Source organism: Bombus bifarius, unplaced genomic scaffold (genome assembly GCF_011952205.1).
Source record: "Bombus bifarius isolate JDL3187 unplaced genomic scaffold, Bbif_JDL3187 scf7180000008194, whole genome shotgun sequence".
Lineage (NCBI taxonomy): Eukaryota > Metazoa > Arthropoda > Insecta > Hymenoptera > Apidae > Bombus > Bombus bifarius.
The window spans coordinates 175853-198906 of record NW_022884502.1 but is presented as its reverse complement, the minus strand read 5'-3'; the positions used below and the strand labels follow the sequence as shown (position 1 = coordinate 198906).

Sequence of the window (23054 nt, the reverse complement as noted above, 5' to 3'; positions counted from 1 at the left end):
ATTTCGTTTCGATGAATGAAATTAATTCTGCTCCCAGATACAAATAAAACACACATCGATGCAATGTGTAATCTATTCTTTTTAAAAACATTACTAAATACAATCTACATAAAACGTATATGTAACATCGTTTACATTCCCGTCATTTATTGATGTTCCACATGTAGTAAGATACATAACAAGTTTACTCCTGTACATTGCAAAATGCAATTACCTGACACCATAAATTTTGCAACACAAACATATCAAAACACGTATGCAACTTTGAGGGATATATGCATCGGACACCAAGTTCTACAGTTGTCCATCGATTCCGGTACACATCACTTCGAGCTAAAAAACAGCTTAATGTTAAACGCGCAACGACTCACCAATGACCAAGAGTGACTTCCGCGATCATCATGCATCCTCCTATCTTTACGTGGTTCTTGTTTCTTACGTTCATCGCAACATCATACTCGAAAAGCATCAACATTAACAGCGAAGACATCGAAACTCTTACCACTGACAGGTAACTTTGCTTTTTCTATTCGACAAATCACGTACATTTACCGGTCATAAGTATTTGATTACGATGAGCAATTTGGTCAGAAGGCTTATTTTTCTGTTATATTTGAATAAGTAAATTTCTTTGTATTGTCAATATTCTTTACTTCATGAAACAACCGGAATCAAATTGTCACAACCGTTAAATGAAATACTAAGTTTATCTCGTGCAACAGGTGCTTAGAGGATCTTGAATATTCCAAAATCAACTGTTCATCGATAGTTGAAAAAAATGGGAATAAAGCCGAAGCTGAACACGAACCGAATGAACAATCTGGTACCAGCTGTAGTACATGGTTGCCAAAGTTAAATTAGATAAAAAGGTTTCATTTTTGAGAATTGCATTCTATGTATGTGCAGTAATACGTTCAAATATTTATAGACGATTGTGTATGCAAAGTGAGTCCTCGCGGAAACATATTTCAAGTCTTATTCTTTAAGAATGCGGCAGTCTGTTGTAGTAGTACCACATTTATTCCCCGGTGAATGCGACTATCATATTTACGAAAGATAATTCAACAAATTTTCTCTAGAATATATTTCAGCACCCCATACTGTAGGATTTGCTACTCCCTCATAAATTCTCTTTATCCTGTACCATTTATCTAGCTTCCCACCGAGTACATCGGAACATTCTTTCGATTTTTCAAACGACCTTCCTTCTTGGACGAATTCCGGATTAGGAACCAGTCTGCTGGGTTGCAAGCGCAAAAGTATGTTAGTCGCCCAAGAGCAACGCTGGCGCAACTGTTAGCGTCAGCGTCGCTTAAATTACACACCGTCGACTTACTTGCCAAGATGATAAAATTTCGAATTCGAAAGAAAGCACCGAATCAACATAATTTATACTCATACATATATGTGTGTATGTGTGTGTGTGTTTGTGTATAAATCGCGGAATAAATCGGAAAATCTCGTAGCATTTTCAATGAGTCTTGCACAAGTATATTTATTCATCGACCCTTTTAGCTACGATGAATTTTCTTATGGGACCCTGAAGTATTTTAATGAAAATTCGAATCACAACTTGTGATTTGTAACTGTCAAGCACAACGTAATCAAAGATTAGCAAAACCGTGATACATGCTATTTTAAAATGAAATTATAGCGATATTTATATGCATCTGAGATTCTCCAGGATCCCACGACAACAATTAGGGTAAAATATCGAGTTGTTCGAAAAGTTCGTAGTATTTTCAAAATCGAAAACATTCGATAAGACATTGTTACATCTTGTGTACCGTGGAAGAATAGATTAAAAAAGTATCGGATCTTATTGTCATCGTTTATGTATACTATTATTGTTTGTTATTTAGCATTTAATGACAAGAAACAGAATACTTTAGAAACCTACAAAAGCTGTTCGAAACGAGTAAAACTCGCCAATTAAAAGAAATAGCGCATAGATTAATTAATAAAATTCCAATTCTATAAGAAAACTTTTCGAACAATCCAATATTTTTATAGGATATATTTCTGGTCACTCACTTACCAAGAGGTAACTCGAACGATCCCTGTCACGGCCTTGACTTCTCATATTCCACCGGAAGTACCGGACATCGCAGGAGATCGCCTTTGATTAAATAATACTCACTATTTCACTTTATAAAATTATACGCGTATAGAATCGTACCGACTTTACGCATGCTATCGCGATCACGGTCAAAGCTAGACTAATTGAAGGGCGCACGAAACCCCCGTTCTATTCTCAAGACGATTTTGCGTTTACGACCTTCTAATAACATCGTCTCGCTGCGCATATTTTCCAAACGTTGTTCCTCTTTCCGAGAAGTATCGAGGCTTCACGATGAAAACAAAAGCTCCTAAAATTATAATACAATACGATCAGCTCGTCGAAACAAACGTTTAAAGTAAACGCTGTAGAAAGTAATTTACGATTATTTCACTTATGATGTTTGTTATGATTAAGAAATGTATAGTAATTTTTAACAGCTATACGTTAATGCATTAACGTGTATTTACATTTTATAATATTTTAATTAAACGATTGCTCGAGAGAGCAATTACGAAAAAATTCATTCTTCCTGTATTGTAGTATATATAATCATATTATTAAACTGTATAATAAGATCATTTTCAGATCATATAATTTTATATAAGACCTTTTTGTATCATTTTGCCCTATTATCTTCTGCAAGTGAAATATCAAACTATAATTATTACATCATAGATTTTCGCCATTTATTAAAAAATTCCGATATGTGTATTATTCGTAAATGTTTTATAAATTATTTAATAAATCAACAAATTTAATTTTATTTCAATATGTTTCGATATTAATAGTGCCATAGATATACGCATATACACATGTGTTTAATATAAACGATCGAATTTTTTTTTCCAGAACTAGTACTACAATCTCAGGCCCTTCGCCAATTCAAGATGGAACTGACTCCAAAGATGGTAATAAAAGAAGTTTGCTAATTCTGGTGCCAACGACCAAGGGAAAAGAAAATACAGAGTGCCAAAACGAAAAAACGAGACGATGTAAGACACCGTTCTGCAGGGAAAAGGTTTCCGCGCGAGTACCCAAGGAATACGCGTTGAAATCGAAGAATACAGAAAACTCTCCAAACAATGAAAGAGATCGTGAATATTTTGTTGGTCTAAAGCCAAACTTGCAACTGCTTTCTTCAAAGAGACCTCTGACAAGACCTAGACTACGCCCAATCACAATAAAAGAAGCAAAGAATCTAACTTTTCGTGACGAAAGTTTAATAGACTCGCTTCGAAAAGAGTTCGGACTCACAGCTCCTACTGTGGGTGCTGCTCAAGAAAATATGACGTCAAAGACGAGTGTATACGACGATGGTAAATTCATTTGCTACTGCAGAGAAAAAGATAATTCTTCTTCTGAAAAAGGCACGTCAGATGTTGCTCCAAAGCCACGAAGAACGAAGAAACCTACAATAACGAGGAAACCAAACAATGAAAATCCACTTATAGGCAGCGTGCAACGCTTAAAACCAACTCACGCAAATGTTCCACATCGATCACCTTTATCCAAAAAATTGCCTGCGGCGTACCCTATCGTTTCTCGATATTCGCCTATTGGCTATATACCCAACAATGTGAATCCAATTTCTCCCCAGAAGGGACACGGAACGATACCGTACATTCCATACGTTTATCACCCAAATCCTCGACCTTCCATGACCGGGATCCCAAGTCAGGAAAGAACGCCAAATATTAATATTCCATTGAAAACATTTGGTAATAGACCCAATTCGATCGTTGAGCAACGAACACCGATTGGTCAACACGATTCAAATAAATATCAACCAACTGTTGGGCAAACTCAGCGTCCTCCAAATATGGTTGGCAATAGTCTGTCTCGAAATACAAATCCTGCAACATCTTCAAAAACATTTGCAGAAGAGGATACTTCGGGTAGTAACGAAGAAGATTCCAATGATCCTAGTTACAATTCGCAATCCGTGCAACCAGAATCGAAAAATCACTTAACATCGATGGGAACGATCGAATCTTCCAAAAAAGATCCTAATCTACAGGCTACTAATCCTCACACGATTGATGCAATACCTACGGGCTTTGGAGACGAATTCGCGGATGGATACGAAACGACGGACAGCGGAGCCCTAGATTACTCGAATATCAAGGAAGTTACGTCGGTGTACTTCACGTCGAAAGCCTATGACAACGAAACTGGGGACGACGGATTCAGCGACTACGATGATCTTATAAGCAACACGGAAACTGCTGTGAATCCAAATTCAGGAGAGAATCGTTATTATGATGTCAATTTGCAGAGTAAACACAATGATCCGACAGATAATTGCAGAAAATCTGCAAGTGCTGAGATGAACTTGCATACGAAAGATCTAAATAACGCGGAGGATTCTGATCGAGGAAATGACGAGGGAAATGTTGTGGGAAAAGATAATCCCCTTTGGAATCAAGATGAATCTGCAAACGATGATTCGAACGAGAATTTAGAATCCAATGTGGAGAATACAGAAGAAGAGACAAGAGACCCAAATGAAGCAAATAACGAAAGAAATCTTATGTCGGGAAAAAGTGATCCATATCATAATGAAGAACCCCGTATCGATAGCAAGGAGGCTGTGAGTTCAAATTCGCAAGAAGATTATGATTCTAATGTCAATTTGCAGAGTAGACATAATGATCCTACGGAAAATTCGGGAGAATCTGAAGAAGATGGACTGAACTTGGACACGAAATATTTAAATGACGCGAACGATCCTGATCAGGGAAATACTGAAGAGAATGTTGAATTGGGGAGAAATAATCCTAATTGGAACGAAGAAGAATATGCAGGCGATGATCCGAACCAGAATTTAGAACCTATTTTGGAGAATACAGAAGAAAATGAAGAGGATTCCGAGCCCAAAGAACCTTCTCTTACGGAGGAAACAAGGATATTGAATTTTGGAGATTCGAAAAACTCAAATGAAGCCGATACGTCAGCAAGGATCGATGATAAAGACGATCCATCGAAGCAGAGATTTTCCGCGGAAGATTCTGTGAGTGAATTGCCGGAAACGAACAATAATGCTGGCTCGTTAAATAACGATTACGAAATGGAAAATGTCGAATCTAATAAATCTGAAGAAAGAGGCGAAGGAAGAAGTCCAGACGAAGGTTTTATAAATACGGACAATGAAAAGGTGGGAACGGAACGAGTGACGACCGAGAACAACAAAAATGAGGACGATCCTTCCCTGCAGTCGACCTTAGAATCAAGCAGAAACAACGATGATACTATAGGAATAAATGATCCATCGAAACAGCTGCCTTTCTGTGACAACACGTTGCTCCAGAAATCGATAAAAACGGTAATTAATAGCTTTGCCACCGGTGACTCGTCTGAAATGGATGGCAACGAGAATGAAGAAACGGTGGGTTCCGCGAAGGGCGAAGATCTACTGCCGGAAATTGTACAAGTTCCGAACTTGAAAAGCATTTTGTCCATGCCGTCGATAGAGAACACCGTTCTGGATAAAATAAAGAATCTTCTGTCGAAAGTAACTGGGACGGATAGAAAGATGTTCGACAGTGACTGGGCCACCAACGTGATCAAAAATAATTTACGACACACGTTATCCGCTGCGCCTAGTTCCAAAGCAGAATTTCCACCGATGACTGTCGAGGAGCATCAATTCAAAAATGGCAAATGGGTGACGAATTTGGTTACACTGGAACCTTCGAACGAAGAAGATCATGCTCAGACAAATTTACAAAAACTGCAGGCTCACGTTAAAAACCTTTTGCGTGACCCAGCTGTTGGTTTACAGGCAGCTAAGAATCCTGCTGTTCAGAACATGATCGTACAAAGCATTCGACGCAGCTTCAAACCGAAAAATGTAACAGACGATGAAAATTTCGATTCGATTATTCAAAGCACGTTGAACAACGAAGTAAGCATAATGGAAATGGAAAACGAAGACATGCCCACGACAAAGGATATACCCGAATCTACCACTTTTGATATTTCCAATATCGATATGAATAAGCTTCTGGATATTGCCAAAAGTGAAGTAGATGTAGACGATAAGAAAGAAAGTGAATCCACTTTACAATCGTCTATATATGAAAAAGGTATAGAAAATCAGGAAACACCTTCTTCGATGGAATCTTCGGATAAAGAAATGATAGGAGAAGCAATGAATTTTGGAACAGAGGATGCTACCAGTTATCCAATCACTGAGATAGATCAGAGTGCAGAAGAATCTTCTCAACAAAATGAAACACCGAATAATGCAGAAGAAACTGAGATAGAAGAATTTGAGACGACAACGTTGGAAGAAATTCCTGAAGTTGCAACATATAATTCGATTTCCACCGAAAATTGGAACGTTGCTGCTACCTTAGGTACTCAAGACAAATCTCTATCTACGGAAACAGAAGATTACACGCCTGTAGAATATGATTCTCCATCGATGAATCCAGCAGAAAATGCTGATGTTATGCATAGAGAAGCGGCTGAAAGTACAGAAAGATCGATGGAATTGGAAAATAAGAGTTCGACAACGGCGCTTTATGATGATGATGCTACTTCCGCAAACGATTTTACTTATTATTTGGGGAAAATCACGAAGAAAAATGAGAATAACGCGGACGACGTGCAAAGTCTTCAAAATTCCGAGTTGTTTTACATCGGTGACGGTGTCAAACTACCCTTGGAGATAAGAAAACTGCACGATGGTTCTTACGCTTTATCGATTTCCAGGAAGATCTGCGAACAACTATTAAACAAGGAGTGCCCTTGTTGCGTACCCAAGAACGGCAACGTTCTTCGAACTGTGAAGCGAAATTTAGAAACGGAAAATGCTGATAGGACAGATGGAAGAATTTTCAAACGCGAATCGATGAAATCAGTTTCACTGAACGAACGAGAAAGATGCGATTCAGCTGACGACAGCTTACAGATTTTCTCGATGCCCGTGGAAACTTTCGCGAGAAGATACAATCTATCTCTGAACTCGGGGAAAATGCAAACTGCGTGGAATTTTGGTGCGGAAAAAAAGATTGACGAGCGATCAAAAAATTATAAAACTAATGTTGATGCCAAAGAAAGGGGGATAAAAAATAATCCACACGATGATGCAACAAACTTTGATTTTGAGAGGTATCGATATCAACGTAACACAAATGAAGACGCGGACAAACGAGTAGAAATAGTGACAACAGTATTAAATTGGTTAAAAGACATAGTATTAAATACAAATAATAGAATATAAACATATTTTTATTATTTTAAAATGTATAATGTATGTCGTTATTCTATAAGTTCCTTGATTACATTTTAATAGCTTTTATACTTCCATATGTTATATTTGTTTTCGAATTTTCCTATATAGTGTAAAGAAAAAATAAATAAAATATATGTTTCAAAAAATTTAAGGAAGATTAAACCCTTCTCAATTTTTTTTAAATAAATAATTTCAAAAATTTTGTTGGAGAATAGTAATATCAACATATATTTATCGCGTTAAATACTTTTCTTTTTATCTTTTATATCTGTCAGTGTCTGTTTTTTATTACCGTGTAAAGATTGGTGATTCATACAGCAATGACGTAATCCTAATAGTTACCTAGAATAATTTGTGATTCGACTGGAAGGTAGCTTGGTTATGTTTGGCAGATACGAACTTCTGTCAACATAGCAAAAAAATGGGCTTGTTTGGCAAATCTCAGGAAAAGAATCCGAAAGAAATGGTTAGAAACAAAATGAAAATCTATCTATCTATTCAATTATTTACAAGAAATCGTATTTCAGGTTCAAGAATGGACACATAAATTAAGGAAAGAAGGCTATCAAATGGATAGACAGGTTAGAGGTAAGCAGTTACTAGTAGTATTTTATAGAATGTATTCTAACGCAAATAACATTCATGTACAGCAATTCAGCGAGAAGAAGAAAAGGTAAAACGTTCTTTAAAAGAAGCAGCAAAAAAAGGTGACAAGGATGTCTGTAAAATTCTAGCAAAGGAAATAATACGTGCACGTAAAGCTTGCAACAAGCTTCACACGTCAAAGGCACAAATGAATTCTGTTTCGTTACAAATGAAGAATCAGTTAGCAACGATTAGAGTTGCTGGTTCAGTCCAAAAATCCACAGAAGTAATGCAAGCAATGCAATCATTAGTAAGAGTACCAGAGGTAGCAGCGACAATGAGAGAATTGTCAAAGGAAATGATGAAAGCTGGTATTATTGAAGAAATGTTAGATGAAACTATGGAATCTGTGGAAGATTCTGAAGAAGTAGAAGATGAAGCAGATGAGGAAATTGATAAAGTAGGTCATCTGGATATGTTTAAAGAACATAAACGACATACTAATAAAATACATAACGTATATTACAGATTTTATGGGAAGTAACTGCTGGTCAATTAGGTACAGCTCCTGCAGTTGTTACAGAAGCACCAGGATCTGTTGTAGCATCTACTTCTGCAGAAGAAGAAACTGAAAAAGTAGATGATAAGGAACTCGAAGAAATGAAAATGAGACTACAAAGTCTCCGTAGTTAGGTGTAATATATAAATAATTCATTTGCATTGACTTTAAAATCAGCTTGTACTTATTGGACATATACATACATAATGTACAAATACAGTGAAATGAATGCCTACCATATTTTAATAACATTTCTTAACAATATCTAATTAATGCTTTTATATTAAATAGTCAAAAGAAAATAATTATTATAAGAATGAAAACAAAAATTTTTATTTCATCTACACAGCTTTTATATCCAGCTTTTATAATCTGTGCGTGATTCGTAGGCTGCCACTATATTTCAACTCCATGTGAAAGTCATAAATACAGAGAAGCTGGCTTCTCGATTGTATTATGTTAAAAGATATTCTTAATTTAATTACAATCACCAAAATCTTGTATTAATTTGTGTTATATATACAATGGTTTTTATTGTTATTGATTTGTGCACTTTCTAATTACACCTCTCATATATACTAATACAATAAAAATAATGCAAAAGCATTATATAGATTACTAGTAAATACATGTACACAAAAGGTCATTATATTATTTACATATGCATAATTTTAAAGTTGCCGAGTTCAGACACTTTCAACTTCAGTATTTTGATATTAACTTATACTAAATCACAGAATTGTAGTATTTTATAGCAAACTATGTACCCCAAATTTGATATTTGTGTAGAGCATCCTCTTGGCATATTGTGTAAATGTACAGACTATCAAGAAATAGTAAATAAATTCGGATCTTATGGCATTGGTACAGAACACTATTTACTACCTAAAGTGAATGTAGGTAAGTAAAAGTACAAATTCACTCAGTATACAATAAAATTAGATGATATCCTGATTTCAATCATTTATGCTAGAATCAATTGCTTCTGCGAAAGTTTTGTGGATAAAAAACCCTATCAGATTATGTGGAGATTTCTCTAAACCATTACTTTTTTACCCTCGAGAACAACCAAATATTAATATTTCTAATGTAGATAAAATGTGGATACCTATCATACCAGACTTAATACCTTTGAAATTTATATTCCATAAACTTTAAACTTCTGAAACTACATTGTATATTTGAAGAAAATATGCAAATTGATTTAAAAAATACATAAATTACTCACTTAAATAACTAAAAAATACTTACATTGTTTTCATCTTATATTTCAAGATCTTGTCAAAAAATTTTATTGCACCATAAATCTTTTTACATATTTTTTTTACAACATAATATCACTATATATATACATGTACATATGTACATACATAAAAATACAAACACATTCACATAAATTACAAACTGAAATTATAGCTTGTTCCTATTATAAGAATTTAAGATACAACATCAATTACTTTTAATCATAAAAAATTTGTAAGTTCTTAAAAATCTTTATAACAGTACTATATCTTTGTTATGCAAAAATGTACGTTTCAACAATAATAAAATCAAATGACATAAAAATGATTGAATAATTTGCTACACATATCATTTGTACTCTACAAAAATTTTTATTATTTTAGATATATTATTATCATTACCTATCACCATCATGTTATAAATATATAATAAAAATAATATATCTTAATTGTCACTCTCTAAATGATATATGTCTCGTCTCTCTTAATATATAAGTAGCTGTAATGTATACAAGAATTTAGAATACTTGTATTTAATTATATACTCTTAAAAATATTATGATTTATTTATATCTTAGCAAATTTACAAGTGATCAATCACCATATTAACAATTGCAAGTTTCATCTGTGCTCTAGCTCTCCTAGGTAATCTATGCATATGAGGTGCCAATTTGCGCAGAAAATATTTGACTTCACTTCTAATAGGAAAAATTGTTCTTCTCATTGTTCCTGAACCTTTTCTACGTCTGACAGGCTTTTGCTCTTTTGACGATAAGCATTCTACTTCTTCAAAATCTTCATAAAATTGCTCTTCTTTCACATTAGATGCTTCGTCATCTAACACTTCCAATGTATGTGGTAGTACAACTTCCTCATGTACTTCTAATTCTTCAGTTACAACTTTACCTTCTGTTTCCTCTAGAGAGGTTGACAGAAATTCAACTAAATTTTTATCTGTCTCTTGTTTGCTTTGTTTTATAACTGGCAATGTGACTGAAGCTTCACCATTTTTCACCCACACTTGCTGTCTTGTATCAATTTCATTAGAAGCAATAGGAGTATGTGTTATTTTTGGTCTAGTTTGCTTTTTCATTGCTTTCATCTTTTGTTGCTCCTGTTCAGGAAGATCTATTTTAATTAATAAACCAGGGGGAATACTGGATAAACTATGCACTGGAATAGGAGCACCTAAGTTTGATATATCACCAGTAAATGGTAGGATTACTTTCTTTATGTTACCTTGCATATTATTTGAAATATTTGATGTAATATGATTTGCTATTGTTATGGGTTGAAATTGATCTGTGAATTGAATTTTCCAATTAGAGGTAGGAGGAAGTGGTAATTTTCTTATCACACGATTTTCAATATTATCAGGATCAGGCCTTGGAATGTTAATAAGAGTTGGCCTTTTAGATTTCCCACGTTTCTTTGCAAGAGGTGTGGGCTTATTATCTACCTTTGGTTTTTTACTAGATACTAAAGGTCTTGAAAAACCTTGCCTTTTAATTCCTTTAGTTGTATTATTACAATTAGCTTCTTCTAACGTATCTTGGTCATCTTCTATCTTTTCTGTTGAATTGTCACAGTCTAATTGTGATATATCCTTTATAGTTGGAACTGCATCACATGGTCCGACTTTATGAAAACTTTGTCCTGTTTGAAAGTGTTTTGAACAAAGTACCAACTTTCTTATTTGATTTGGTGACATTTTTAATAAATCCTCTCTACCCAAAAATTGACACCATCTTAAGCACCTGCCAATTTCATAAGCAGGAAAAGGATGGAACTTGTATCTTTCTATTTTATTTCTTGGATCAGATCTTGATCTACCACAAGCAGCACATGCTTGACTTTCTAAGACAGCAGGTGGTAAAGGCTCTAATTTCTTAGATTTGTCTGAGGAACTATATTTTGATTCAAACACAAATTCCATAATATATTGTTCAGATCCATCCACCTGATCAGGGTTTCTGATATTGGGAACAGCATTGTCTATCAATCTGCTCTTATAACCAGGCATAAATTGAGAACGATCAAAATGTTTTGAACAAATGTAACAAAATAAAATTTCTTTTCTAGTCAATCTATAATATGAATCTACACCAACAAAATCAAGCCATTTTAAACATCGAAATTCTTCGCCAGGGAAATGATGAAATGTTACGCCGTCATAATCTAAATCTGATGGATCTCGACGAGATCGACCACATAATACGCAGGTTATGTTGTACAAACTTTGTTTAGGATCATAAATTGAGGGTACTGCCGTACAATTTAATCTGTCAAGATACTCATTTAAAAAATCCTTCTGTTCAAAGTGCTTAGAACATACCATTCGTTGAAGTAATTGTTTCTTTGTAAGTTTATATAAATCTTCGCGACAGCAAAATTCCAACCACTTTCTGCATCGAGTTTCATCGTTGACGGGAAATCCAAAAAACATATATTCTTCTTCTTTATTGTTTGGATTCATACGCGAACGACCGCATACGACACACGGATGTGGCATCTTTTTAAATTATTCTTCGCCTTTATACATTCGTCAAATAGAGAATTCCATTTTGTCACAGTTTCATGAAAAACGTTAACTCTTAATCAAACGTTTTTTCAAACGTCACAGTTAACACATTTTTCAAGAGACTTAAAATTAAATTATTTGTTTACAACCTTTTTGTATATGGTGTAGTTTTATGATATTTAAAGAATAAAATCCAGTAATAAAATATAATAACACCTTCATTATTTTTCAACCCTAAATGTATCTTAAATTTTTAACATTTATATGAAATGCAGTAATATTCAAAAAGTTCGGAATATTATAATTTTTCGTAAGACACGTCTTCTTTAAAAAAGAATGTTAAAAAATCGCTCTCTCTTCATGTTATTATACTTGTTGCGCTTTTCTTAAGCTACGAGAGGTTATGCTGCTTGTTAAAGCGTCTTCCACCTAACCTTCCTCAGAATTTAAATAATACAGCTGTAACTTGCCAATACAATAGCTAACCTGTCAAAGTTCTACTGTCAAAACTTTGCTTTACGAATAAAAAATACGAATAAATTAGTCAAAATGGCAGAAAATTTGAACAATCCATATGATATTAATGGACAGCACTTTAATCCTGATATGTATTTCCAAAAATTATTAAAAGTAAGTACATTTCCTAATATTTATTATTTTCTATATTTGTTTAACAACACAAATTAATTTTACTTCTGATGCAGGAGTGTACATTAAAACAAATTATGGATCACGAAGCAGAAATCATAAAAAATACTCAAATTTTACATTCTGATATGCAAACTCTAGTATATGAAAATTATAATAAATTTATATCTGCTACAGATACGATCAGGAAGGTAAATCTGCCCGGATTTTGTATAAATATGATTATTAATTCAATTTTTAATATTTATTCAATATTCATTATTTAGATGAAAACAGATTTTAAGAAAATGGAAGATAGTATGAATTTACTGGCGAAAAACATGGACAGTATCACTTCTTTTTCAGAACAGATTTCATCAACATTACAGGGTACTAGACAACAGATTGCCAAATTATCTTCAGTTCATACACTGTTAAAAAAGTTGCAATTCCTCTTTAAATTGCCTGGCAATTTAAAAGATAAAATAAATGAAGAGAATTATGCACAGGTCTATGTCACATTGTATATCATTATATTATATACACTTCCCTTCATTTTACATATATCTAATTGCATCTACATAAAAATATATTTGTAACTTTCAGGCAGTACAAGATTATATTCATGCACAACGTGTATTGAATCAGTATGGTAATATGCCTTCCTTTCAAGGAATACAAAAAGATTGTGAGGATATTGTAGAGGAACTCAAGTCAAGGCTGAGAATGCAATTTCATAAAAGAGATGTATCAACTGTATCTTTAGCTGAAAATGTAGATCTTTTGCTACAGCTAAAAGAACCAGCTGATTCTTTGTGTGCCGAATTTTTAACACATGCAGATGGAAGATTAGTTGAACAACTAGATGCTCTAAAAGATATGTATGAAAATGATATCATAGAATTTGTAGATATGACTAGTTCAGGATTTCTAAGTGACTTATGTTTGATCATTGCATCGTACAATGACATGTTTATAAATCAGCCACCATCAGAAGATAATGAATTTACTGATGATTTTGATGCAAAAGCCATCACACGTTCGAATAACTTTATCATGAAAAATATGAAAAAATATTTTGATTTAATTAGTAAGAGAGTAGAAAGTGTAGCTGATACAGCTATTTTAGTAAAAGCATTAGATAAATTCCATAGAAGACTGCAAGCAATGAATATGTTGTGTAAAGATACAGACTTTGCAAGGTAATAAAACAATAGTCTTTATTATATTTATATAAAGTAAAATCCAGATTAAAACGTGTACTTTTTATTTACAGAACAGGTACCAATATCGTTATTAACGTGGGTAGAAAACAATGTCGCAATCATTTAGACAATTTAAAGTCTCATTTAAGTGAAACACTTGTTAAAGTGAGACAAATATTGACAACCAAAGCTTCTCAGGACGGAGATAATAGTTTAGCAGAACTTCAGGCATTACTGATAATACCTACTATAGAAAAAATTAAAGGAGTTTTGCAGGATTTATTGGTTTGTCTTTTATCCTTAGCATTTTTTAATTTATTTTGATTAACTAAAAATGATGTAATTTTAGGTATTTTTGCAACCGGATCTGTCCTTTAGTTTAAAAACGCAATTCCTGCAAAATTTCTGTGTGGATGAAGTTAGGGAAGGCCTAGTAGTTGGATTTTTACATCATTTAGTGATCACTGCAAGTGAATTTTTTACCGGCTCTGATATTCCAAAATTCCCACCCACTCTGTTACTTTTATTGAGCAAAATGTGCATCGAGTACAAAGAAAATAATGTCAAATATTTGGTAGGGTGAATAATTTTAAAGTAATTTTAAAAAACAAATCTATAAGAAATCGTTTTGACATTTTTCAACAATTACAGCTTACTACTACTGATAATTTATTCAACATCGAACAGTACACATCATCTGGAAACGTTATTACAACTGAAGCAGAGATTTGCGACAAATTCCAAGAAGCAGCGCAAAATTTATTGAACCATTACGTTCGCATTCAAGGTTTAGCAGTATCGCAAATGTTAAGAAAATCCGTCGAAACGAGAGATTGGTTGCATACGATCGAGCCAAGAACCGTTAGAGCTGTAATGAAGAGGGTCGTAGAAGATGTGACGTTAATCGACACTCAAGTAGCTGCATTATACGACGATTCTGACGGTCAAGTCGACAGAAGTAGCGACAGCAGTAGAAAAACCCATAGGTACAATATAATCGTTTTCTAAACGATTAATGACGTTTCATTAAATAACTTGCTTTGTTTCTAGCGTGAGTGTGTCGAGACATCACTATAGATCAAGCTGGTCGTCGTACACACCCAATCATATGGATTCGTCATTGGTGACGAATATTCATAAGTTATTTTCGGAACGTATAGAAATATTTTCCTCGGTTCAATTCAATAAAGCCTCGATACTTACGGGGATTATCAAAATAAGTTTAAAGGTAAAATACTTTTAGCAGACACAGTACTGTAATAGAAACAGGTGCTGTCAGCCACTTACAATGATAAAATAGCACAGCCATTATCCACTTTGCATCACGAAGATACCTTATTCTCTCGCGTTGCGTATACTGTATACTACGCAACATATTTTGTACATTCGATACTATCAAGACTCAATATTCTATCCTAAACGAACGATAAGAATTATTCTTTATTTACAGACTTTCCTGGAATGCGTAAGATTACGAACGTTCAGTAAATATGGTCTGCAACAAATCCAAGTTGACACGCATTATCTACAACTGTATCTATGGAGATTTGTTTCAGATGAAAAGTAAGTCTAAGATATTATTGTTTTGTACAAGAATAATCTTACACGAAATATTTTTTCAGTGTTGTCCATTTCCTATTAGACGAGATACTTGGAAGTGCTGTACACAGATGTCTAGAACCAGTCTTAATGGAACCAAGCGTTGTAGATATTATTTGTGAAAGAGGATGAATAAATTATAGATAGAAGAGGAATGCTGATATTGTTATTTCGACTGGCATACTGTACAGTCTTTTCTAGCATTATGTATATCTTGTATTATTGTTTGTAAAAATGAGTAAATATTATGATACAAATGATTCATAATATCGTGTATATTCTTATATATTTTATCATTAACACTGTACATTCCACGAATAAATTTAACGACGAACCGCAAAAAATGACCTATCTCTTTTATCTAATTATCTCTCTATCCTTTTATTCGTTTCGTATGACCGCCCACGCAGATCGAATACTACAGGGTCTGATCGTGTCAAAGTACTACAATTCAAGTAGCGCGATGTACGACATACTTTTATGTCTTTCCTTCTCTATCGATTCAGCGATACGATCTCTCGTCTTCTTTCCTTTATGTCCCCCCACCTATCCGGCATAAAATAAACTCATTAAAGTCTTAATACTCTGTAAGAAGCAGGGTCAAATGATTCTAATAAGTCTTAATTCTCTGTTACATTCTACACTTTTGAACTTTAAATTTCATCGATCGTTTAATTTTTGTTATACAAATTTGCCACCAATCACATTCAGATACAAAGAATAAATAGGACAAAAGTTTATAGTATGTGGCTCTATCGTATACCAGCGAAATTTTAATTCTCTATTATATTTTCCACCTTTAAACTTTATAAGTACTATACCGTGGATGCACATAATATGTACAGATATATAAAATATTGGAAATATAATATTTAGTTGACGAAACAAATCCTTATTTAACTTCCCAGGTTAAAAATATGAATTTCCATAAACATCCGTAATCTACTGTAAATTTTATCAACCACTTTATCATTTTTATAATATACCAATTTAACATCGATTTAGAGTACTTGAAATTTGTTGTTATTGGAACGACATTTTTCCATCGACGACTGTCGTGTATGACGCATAAATGTGCAAAGAATAAATGGGACAAGAGCTTATAGTATATGGGGTTCTGCCGTACCCCCTTGGCAGTGGCTCGAGTTAATTCGAACTTCCTCTCGTTGGATGAGATTCATTCTCCGAGTATCCGGCGTAGGCCTACGCACAGCATTCTACCCAATTTAATAAACTCTTCTAAATTACTCGGCCGGGGCCATTCCCTCGTTCAATCATGAATTTCCATGGAAATTCAGGGAAAATTCACTAAATTTCACTCAGACGCTTGCCAAATCCAATCTCAAGTCGAAAGTCCGATATAATATTTCCAATTCAAAACTACTCTGTATGTTTGTTACTATTAAATCTTATGTTCCGAATGTTTACATTGTAATACATTTAATTTAGAATTCCGTTAATAAATTGAGAGATTCGGAAGTTCTATTTTGCTCTAGGTTGAATAAAATATATTTTCTCTTGCGAGAAACAGTACGGTATCATTTTAGAGTCATATGTGGCACACGTGATTTCAGGAAACACCTGTGCACGTGTGTCTTCTGTACGCTACGAAGTGTATTTTCGATGGCACGCTCATTCCACCTTAAATCGTTATACAGGCATTGATGAGCAACGAAACTGTGTATAATTGTGCTTCTGTATTAAAGAAACTTAGGAAGAATAAACTAAAACGAAGTGCCATAAACCAAAAGTAAGTGTAACAATATTTACGGACGTTATTTATACGTTTTCAAAAGGAAAATATATAAACATATGTGATGACTTAAAACTGAATAAGGTGCCGTTTTTTCTCAAATTATCGAATAATAAAGTAACCAAACATACTAGTGATTTTTGAACTGATTTCATTATAGTAGAGATCTCTGATCGTAAATTTGAAGACGCACGAAGAATAGCCATTAAACCATGTTTTATTTAAATCTCACGGGACACGAGGCTAGTCTAATCGATGAACAATGGATCGGCATCGACGAAAAAAAAGGCTACGTAACAGGGATTGTATACTAATAAAAGGTGCGTTACACGCTGCGTAAGTTGCTTTAAATCAGTAAAATGGACCCGCATGAGAAAATTGTGCGTGAATCTATCCAGGCAGAGACGACGATTATCACGAAATGACCAAACTATTCCCAAGTGCAAGCTGACGGTTGTACAGGAGCACATTCTGCGGCATAGGGGCACACCGCGTGCACACATTAATCAACAAGCTGTCCTTTTCCTCCATTAAACTCTATACGGCCATCGTCATTCTTCGTCAATTTGCACGACTGGACCTACTCACGGTCCTTCGATCAATTAGTAATTGCTCTACTAACGATACGATTTCCAAACCTTGATATTTGTATAGATATAGATAGTACCAACAATGAAAACAACCGAAAATGTTGGTTACCGATGATTCACTCTATGACCAACTATTTGAACTGATAAATCTATTCGAAGTTGTCTTCATACATACTTTGCATAAGCGATAATATTTAAAGTAATGTTGTGAGAACGACGCATGTATATACAATTTACACAGCGTTGTCGCATATATGTATTTTAACCTTGCTGCATTTTTGAGCCAACGAATCGTATTTTTCTATTACTAGAATATTTTTTAAAAAAGGAGCTATATATAAAAATAATTGCTTCCAATGTGACCGCTTTAAAATACTCATATAAAAGAAAACCGCTACTGTCACGTATGATTTCCCGTTTCAATTGTATACTAATAGTTTTCTTAAAGCATTAAAAATTCCTTTCTCTAAAGTGAAATTGGAAAATCAAAATTAAAGGTATAGGCAAAGACCAAAATTAAGTGAGGTTAAAAAGTAAAAAGCTCGAGAATCGCAGCAGGGTTGAGTTAAAGAGTTTGAAATAAAAATATGATGATTCTTTCAGGTAAGAGTGGTTAAGAGCGAAGATATTTCGACTTGTGACCGTAACAACGGGCGGGAAAAGAACACACTCGTTGTCATGTTCGCAAATTAAGCTATCTTCCCGACAGGTGCCTCGAAACGCACGAAGTTGCATCTATATATGTATCGAGATGATCTATTATATGTATGATTCTCTTTATAAAAAGCAGACGAGTTCCCTCAATTTGGAGGTAAACTCGAAAGGAAATTTACACATAACGAGATAGGACAAATCGTCTGAGTAATGACCATGGAAAATTCGAACTTTAATCCCATTTAGACGTATATATTTGGGTCTGCATTTCGTCTAACGCAGTCAGCGGGCAATTGTCGAGGACACAAGAGCTAGAGAGAGGCTACCACGTTACCTTAATGTGCTGATCTGTCTGTTAAGTAGTAGTGCCGTAGATGATGATTTAGAAATTCACCTCGGCACGATTACTTTTCACACAGAAATGCCATAATTTCGATGGGTACATACATCGTATAATCGTGATTAAGTTCAATTTATTCGATATTTCAAAAATAATAGCAGTAAATTAATGTTGAATCTACTTACGAATTGTTTCGTAATATTGTTTCGTAAATTGTTTCGAATATTTCGTTATGGTAGTCCTGGAAATTTCAAATATATTTCACTCTGCTTGTAATTCACGGTAAGTTTCTAAACGCGTCACAATCGTTAAATGAATTGTTATTACGATATTAAACGACTCATTCTATATATAAAGCCACTTATTCCACTTATAAAATTAAAATATATCCGGAAAACGAATAATCGTAGCGCGGGAAATCTCACCACCAAAAATATACTTACTAAACCGGAAGGGAGCCTCTCGACCAATCAACGTCTCGGACGCTTCATCACCCGTGCCCGCGATTCTCAACTGCCACCACGAAAGTCATACCAAAATTTATAAAGAAATGTATATTCGTTTTACTTTATAAATGAATAAAAAATTATAAATTAATTATATTGCAAATTAATTTTTGCGTTCTTTAATGCATTTCTTAAATCCTTAGATTACTTTTATTATATTATTAAACAGGCTTTCCATCGCGTCTCACGACTTACGTAGTTATTCAAAATATAATCATCAAAAAATAAAATCTTATTCGATAAAAGAATAAAAGTTTTTAACATTATTTAATATTATTTTATATCTTAAATAATTCCCTACCCTCGCAGCGACTCTCGTTTTAAAAGTATATATATATATTCTTTTTATCAAATTTATCGTTGAACGTATCTTTTATTCTATATAAAGAGTCTCATTTTACGTTACCACATTTCCGTGGTAGATTTCAATTTCCGTTTACCGACAATTCCGTATCAAATGGTTCATATCTCGAACATATGTGTAATTCGATCAGTAAGTAAAGGTTGAAAAGCACTGTTACAGAGAGGTTGTGTCATCAGCCGCGCGATTCAAATCGTGCGCCAAGGCAAGGCAATAAGGATTTGGTGAGCCGGTGAATGGTTTGATAAAACAAGCGGTGGAAGGCAGGCACAGGGGAGAACGCACATTGCCCGTCGGTTGGCGGACCATTCAGTGACGCGATTCTTCACTGTCCGGCACTGATTTCAATTGGTAAATTGATTTGGAACGATGGCGAGAGAGAAAAAAAAAGAGAAAACGACGGGGTTAGACGGGGAGACACTTCGGATGAGGCCATAACATATAGAAGATGATAAAGAAAGAACCATACACCACCACCGTGACTAGGTGTATCGTCACACAGTGCAGAAAACCATGGCGGTAGCAGTGGCAGTGCCTCTCTTGCGAACCGTTAATAGGTACTGAACGCTGGTTGAATGCTTAATGCACCGTGCTTCTAGGATTAAATTGACCAATCATTTCCCGCGCGGCAAGGAGCGGCCAATTACAGCGCTCGTCCGACTATATTAAGCCAATCAAGAACAGTTTATCGCTCAGTCGTCAGTCTGCAGTTGTGATGCATGTGTCGTGCGCGTGTTTTTTCGCCTCTTCCCAAACAATTCTTAATTCGCGAAACAAACGAATCGCGTGAGAAAAAGATGAACGTTTGTCATGAATTACTAGTTCGCCATTCTTTAACAATCGTTCAGTGATTTAGATCGCGATACTTCCATTTATCCTTTTTGGCGCGGCGGATCTTTGCAAATGTTTGAAATCGCCAAACCAAACGAAGTCGAAGTCTCATTGTCAGTTTGTTCAATCGAATTTGGAATTTTTCGTTATTTATAGTTATTCGACGAGCGTGCGGGAAGAGAACTGTGTACAAAACGCAAGAGAAGCACGTGACAAAGCTTGAAACGATATAAATTTTATTGTACACGTTCCATTTATGATAAAGCTTATTTATTTCTAGTGACGGTTCGTATTTCGATCCTTCGAGATCGTTTCTTGTGATTACCGTGTATTTATCTCCTCGTCGACTTTTCATTAATCGATTGAATTTGAGATAGTTCGATACCCTTCTCGGAATCCGTTCGAAACGGCAGTGTAGTGTTACCGAAAGATTTCGGCAATATGAGATTAGAAGATTCTAACGAACATCGGATCATTCCGAAGAATTGACCACGCCAGGTTGTTGCATTAATAAGTGCAAAAGAACGCATCAATGAACACTAGTGTCAAATAGAAGTTAAGAGGTCATGAGATTTCCTCCAATTGTTCAGTCAAGTTAAACACGATTTCTTTGAACATCGCGTAGTCAAGTAATACATACGTACATATACTTTTTATATGAAAATTAAAATGCGTTTTACCATTAAATAGAATTAGGAATCACTGGTTTGCAATATAATATATTATATTTTACAGCTTTACATGGAATATCATTGTATCACGTAAAAGCTTTCGAGTAACACCGATCACGTGCTTCACGCCGTAGGGAATTGATTGTCCAGCGTAATGAGGATCCGATTGTTTTAGATATATATGTACATAAGAGAAACATTATTCTTATTTTCCTCGCAAATACATTCACGATCTCACGCAAACAAGATTAACTCCTAACCGCTAAAACCACATCCGATAAGTATTCCTCTATTAATATATGGTTTTACGAGAAACGCTTTCTAATCTAATAAAAATTCATCTACATAGTTGACCGATCGGCTTATCTTCTTTCGATTGTCCAATGAAACCTGGAAATCCTAACAGATGCGCGATCCCCCTAGGTCTTTTCTCTCTCTCTCTCTCTCTCTCTCTCTCTCTCTCTCCCTTTCTCTCTCTCTTTATCCGCGAATTGGATAAACTTCTTCGGAACATATTTTTCGCGCTCGGCTTACAACATCCGAGAAACGAGATCACATGTGACCACACGCATAATAACGTCACAAAGTATCGTTTCAACCTGACACCCGGTGAAACCTCGAGAACAGAAGTCTCGAGAAGAAGTGAGGAGAAAAAGAAGACCGATGCGATATGCCCCGCGTAACAATCGCGGAAACGATAAAAGAGACGAAACGTTCTGCGAAAACAAGCGATTCTCTCGTATTGTCGAGTGTGTGTTAGAGGCACGACGACTTTGGTGTCTAACAGATTGGGAGGAAACGTAATTGGAGACATTTTGTTATTCTGAAAATGTAATGGCACGCAGCGTGCGTGGTTAGGCTTTATCGTCGCGACTTCTTGACCCCTCTCGAACGATAGTATAGAACACGAGAACCGGGAGCCTCGAAGAAAATTATCGAATGCCTAGAATCCAAATATCAAGACTTTAAAACACAAGAGGTTCCTTTATAGGGCTTTAATAAAATATTTCTTCGTTTCTTTCACATTGTCATAGTTTCTTTATCTCGTTTAAAAATGACGTAACTTCTATGCATCGAAAGTTGTAGCAGCACAAGCTACGGAAAAATCGTAAAGTATCTCGATCTTAATTCGAAACGCGCCGCTCTTAAAATAGAACATTTTTGGTCGCAGGGCTGAGACAGAAATCACGCTTTCCGAGACTCCGCGAATTTTTATAAAGAATCGTCGCAGACGATTCTTGAGTAACAGTCCATTTTTTTCAAGTATCGTTTCTAAGACGAAGAAGGTATCGAGCTTTTGCCACTTGAAGAGCATTTCCCCTGTTCATTTCTTAGAATTTCTTCTCTGTTCATCCACCCACAATTTGTGCATCGTAGCCTAATAAGTTGACGAGTTATTTCACGAATACCCAGAGGGAGCCGACATTAACAGAAATTAGCGTTAATTGGTGATATTCTCCTTTCCTCTTCGCTCCTCCCGTTTTTCTGTTATCCCCTCCATCCCAGTCGATCTCGCGATCTCTTTCCCTTTTCTATGAATCTCACACTATTTCTGCATAGTTTTGTTTATGTTTTATAGGTTTTTGTTCGTCTGCCTTTTCTCTTGTTCTAACCATCTTCTTTTCTTGTAGCATACTTTCTCATTTGGCGCGTCTGAGCCGACGAATATCGAAAAAACAATCCACTGAAACTACGCGTGTTGCGTGTGCA

At 34.9% G+C, this 23054-nt stretch overlaps 5 protein-coding genes and 2 long non-coding RNA genes across 8 annotated transcripts; 6 read left to right on the top strand and 1 right to left on the bottom strand.

Annotated features, from left to right (window-relative positions):
• The first annotated feature begins 37 nt into the window (after window positions 1-37).
• LOC117209871 (probable WRKY transcription factor protein 1) lies at window positions 38-7366 on the top strand. Its single transcript, XM_033452312.1, has 3 exons — window positions 38-511; window positions 2912-4562; window positions 4680-7366. Exons 1-3 carry the CDS (start codon window positions 402-404, stop codon window positions 7287-7289), a joined length of 4371 nt encoding a protein of 1456 aa, XP_033308203.1. The 5' UTR covers window positions 38-401; the 3' UTR covers window positions 7290-7366.
• Window positions 7367-7610: 244 nt separating this feature from the next.
• Window positions 7611-8986, top strand: LOC117209807 (charged multivesicular body protein 3). The gene is made up of 4 exons (XM_033452211.1): window positions 7611-7767; window positions 7829-7889; window positions 7952-8346; window positions 8415-8986. Exons 1-4 carry the CDS (start codon window positions 7723-7725, stop codon window positions 8577-8579), a joined length of 666 nt encoding a protein of 221 aa, XP_033308102.1. The 5' UTR covers window positions 7611-7722; the 3' UTR covers window positions 8580-8986.
• Window positions 8987-9170: 184 nt separating this feature from the next.
• Window positions 9171-9657, top strand: LOC117209808. The gene is made up of 2 exons (XM_033452212.1): window positions 9171-9345; window positions 9419-9657. The coding sequence occupies exons 1-2, from the start codon at window positions 9207-9209 to the stop codon at window positions 9601-9603; spliced, it is 324 nt and encodes a 107-aa protein (XP_033308103.1). The 5' UTR covers window positions 9171-9206; the 3' UTR covers window positions 9604-9657.
• Window positions 9658-10228: 571 nt separating this feature from the next.
• LOC117209806 lies at window positions 10229-12405 on the bottom strand. The gene has a single exon (XM_033452210.1). The coding sequence runs from the start codon at window positions 12196-12198 to the stop codon at window positions 10270-10272; it is 1929 nt and encodes a 642-aa protein (XP_033308101.1). The 5' UTR covers window positions 12199-12405; the 3' UTR covers window positions 10229-10269.
• A 251-nt stretch (window positions 12406-12656) lies between these two features.
• LOC117209805 (vacuolar protein sorting-associated protein 51 homolog) lies at window positions 12657-15982 on the top strand. Its single transcript, XM_033452209.1, has 10 exons — window positions 12657-12837; window positions 12912-13046; window positions 13122-13343; window positions 13441-14036; window positions 14111-14324; window positions 14389-14613; window positions 14691-15025; window positions 15090-15267; window positions 15490-15602; window positions 15662-15982. Exons 1-10 carry the CDS (start codon window positions 12757-12759, stop codon window positions 15768-15770), a joined length of 2208 nt encoding a protein of 735 aa, XP_033308100.1. The 5' UTR covers window positions 12657-12756; the 3' UTR covers window positions 15771-15982.
• A 1063-nt stretch (window positions 15983-17045) lies between these two features.
• Window positions 17046-18768, top strand: LOC117209903. 2 transcript variants are annotated; one of them, XR_004488005.1, is made up of 3 exons: window positions 17046-17388; window positions 17552-17711; window positions 17790-18768. It is a non-coding gene; the product is annotated as an uncharacterized LOC117209903 (long non-coding RNA). The 2 variants fall into 2 exon arrangements; XR_004488004.1 differs by having other exon boundaries at window positions 17552-18768.
• Window positions 18769-20521: 1753 nt separating this feature from the next.
• On the top strand, window positions 20522-21697 carry LOC117209779. The gene is made up of 2 exons (XR_004487983.1): window positions 20522-21302; window positions 21409-21697. It is a non-coding gene; the product is annotated as an uncharacterized LOC117209779 (long non-coding RNA).
• The last annotated feature ends 1357 nt before the right edge of the window (window positions 21698-23054 follow it).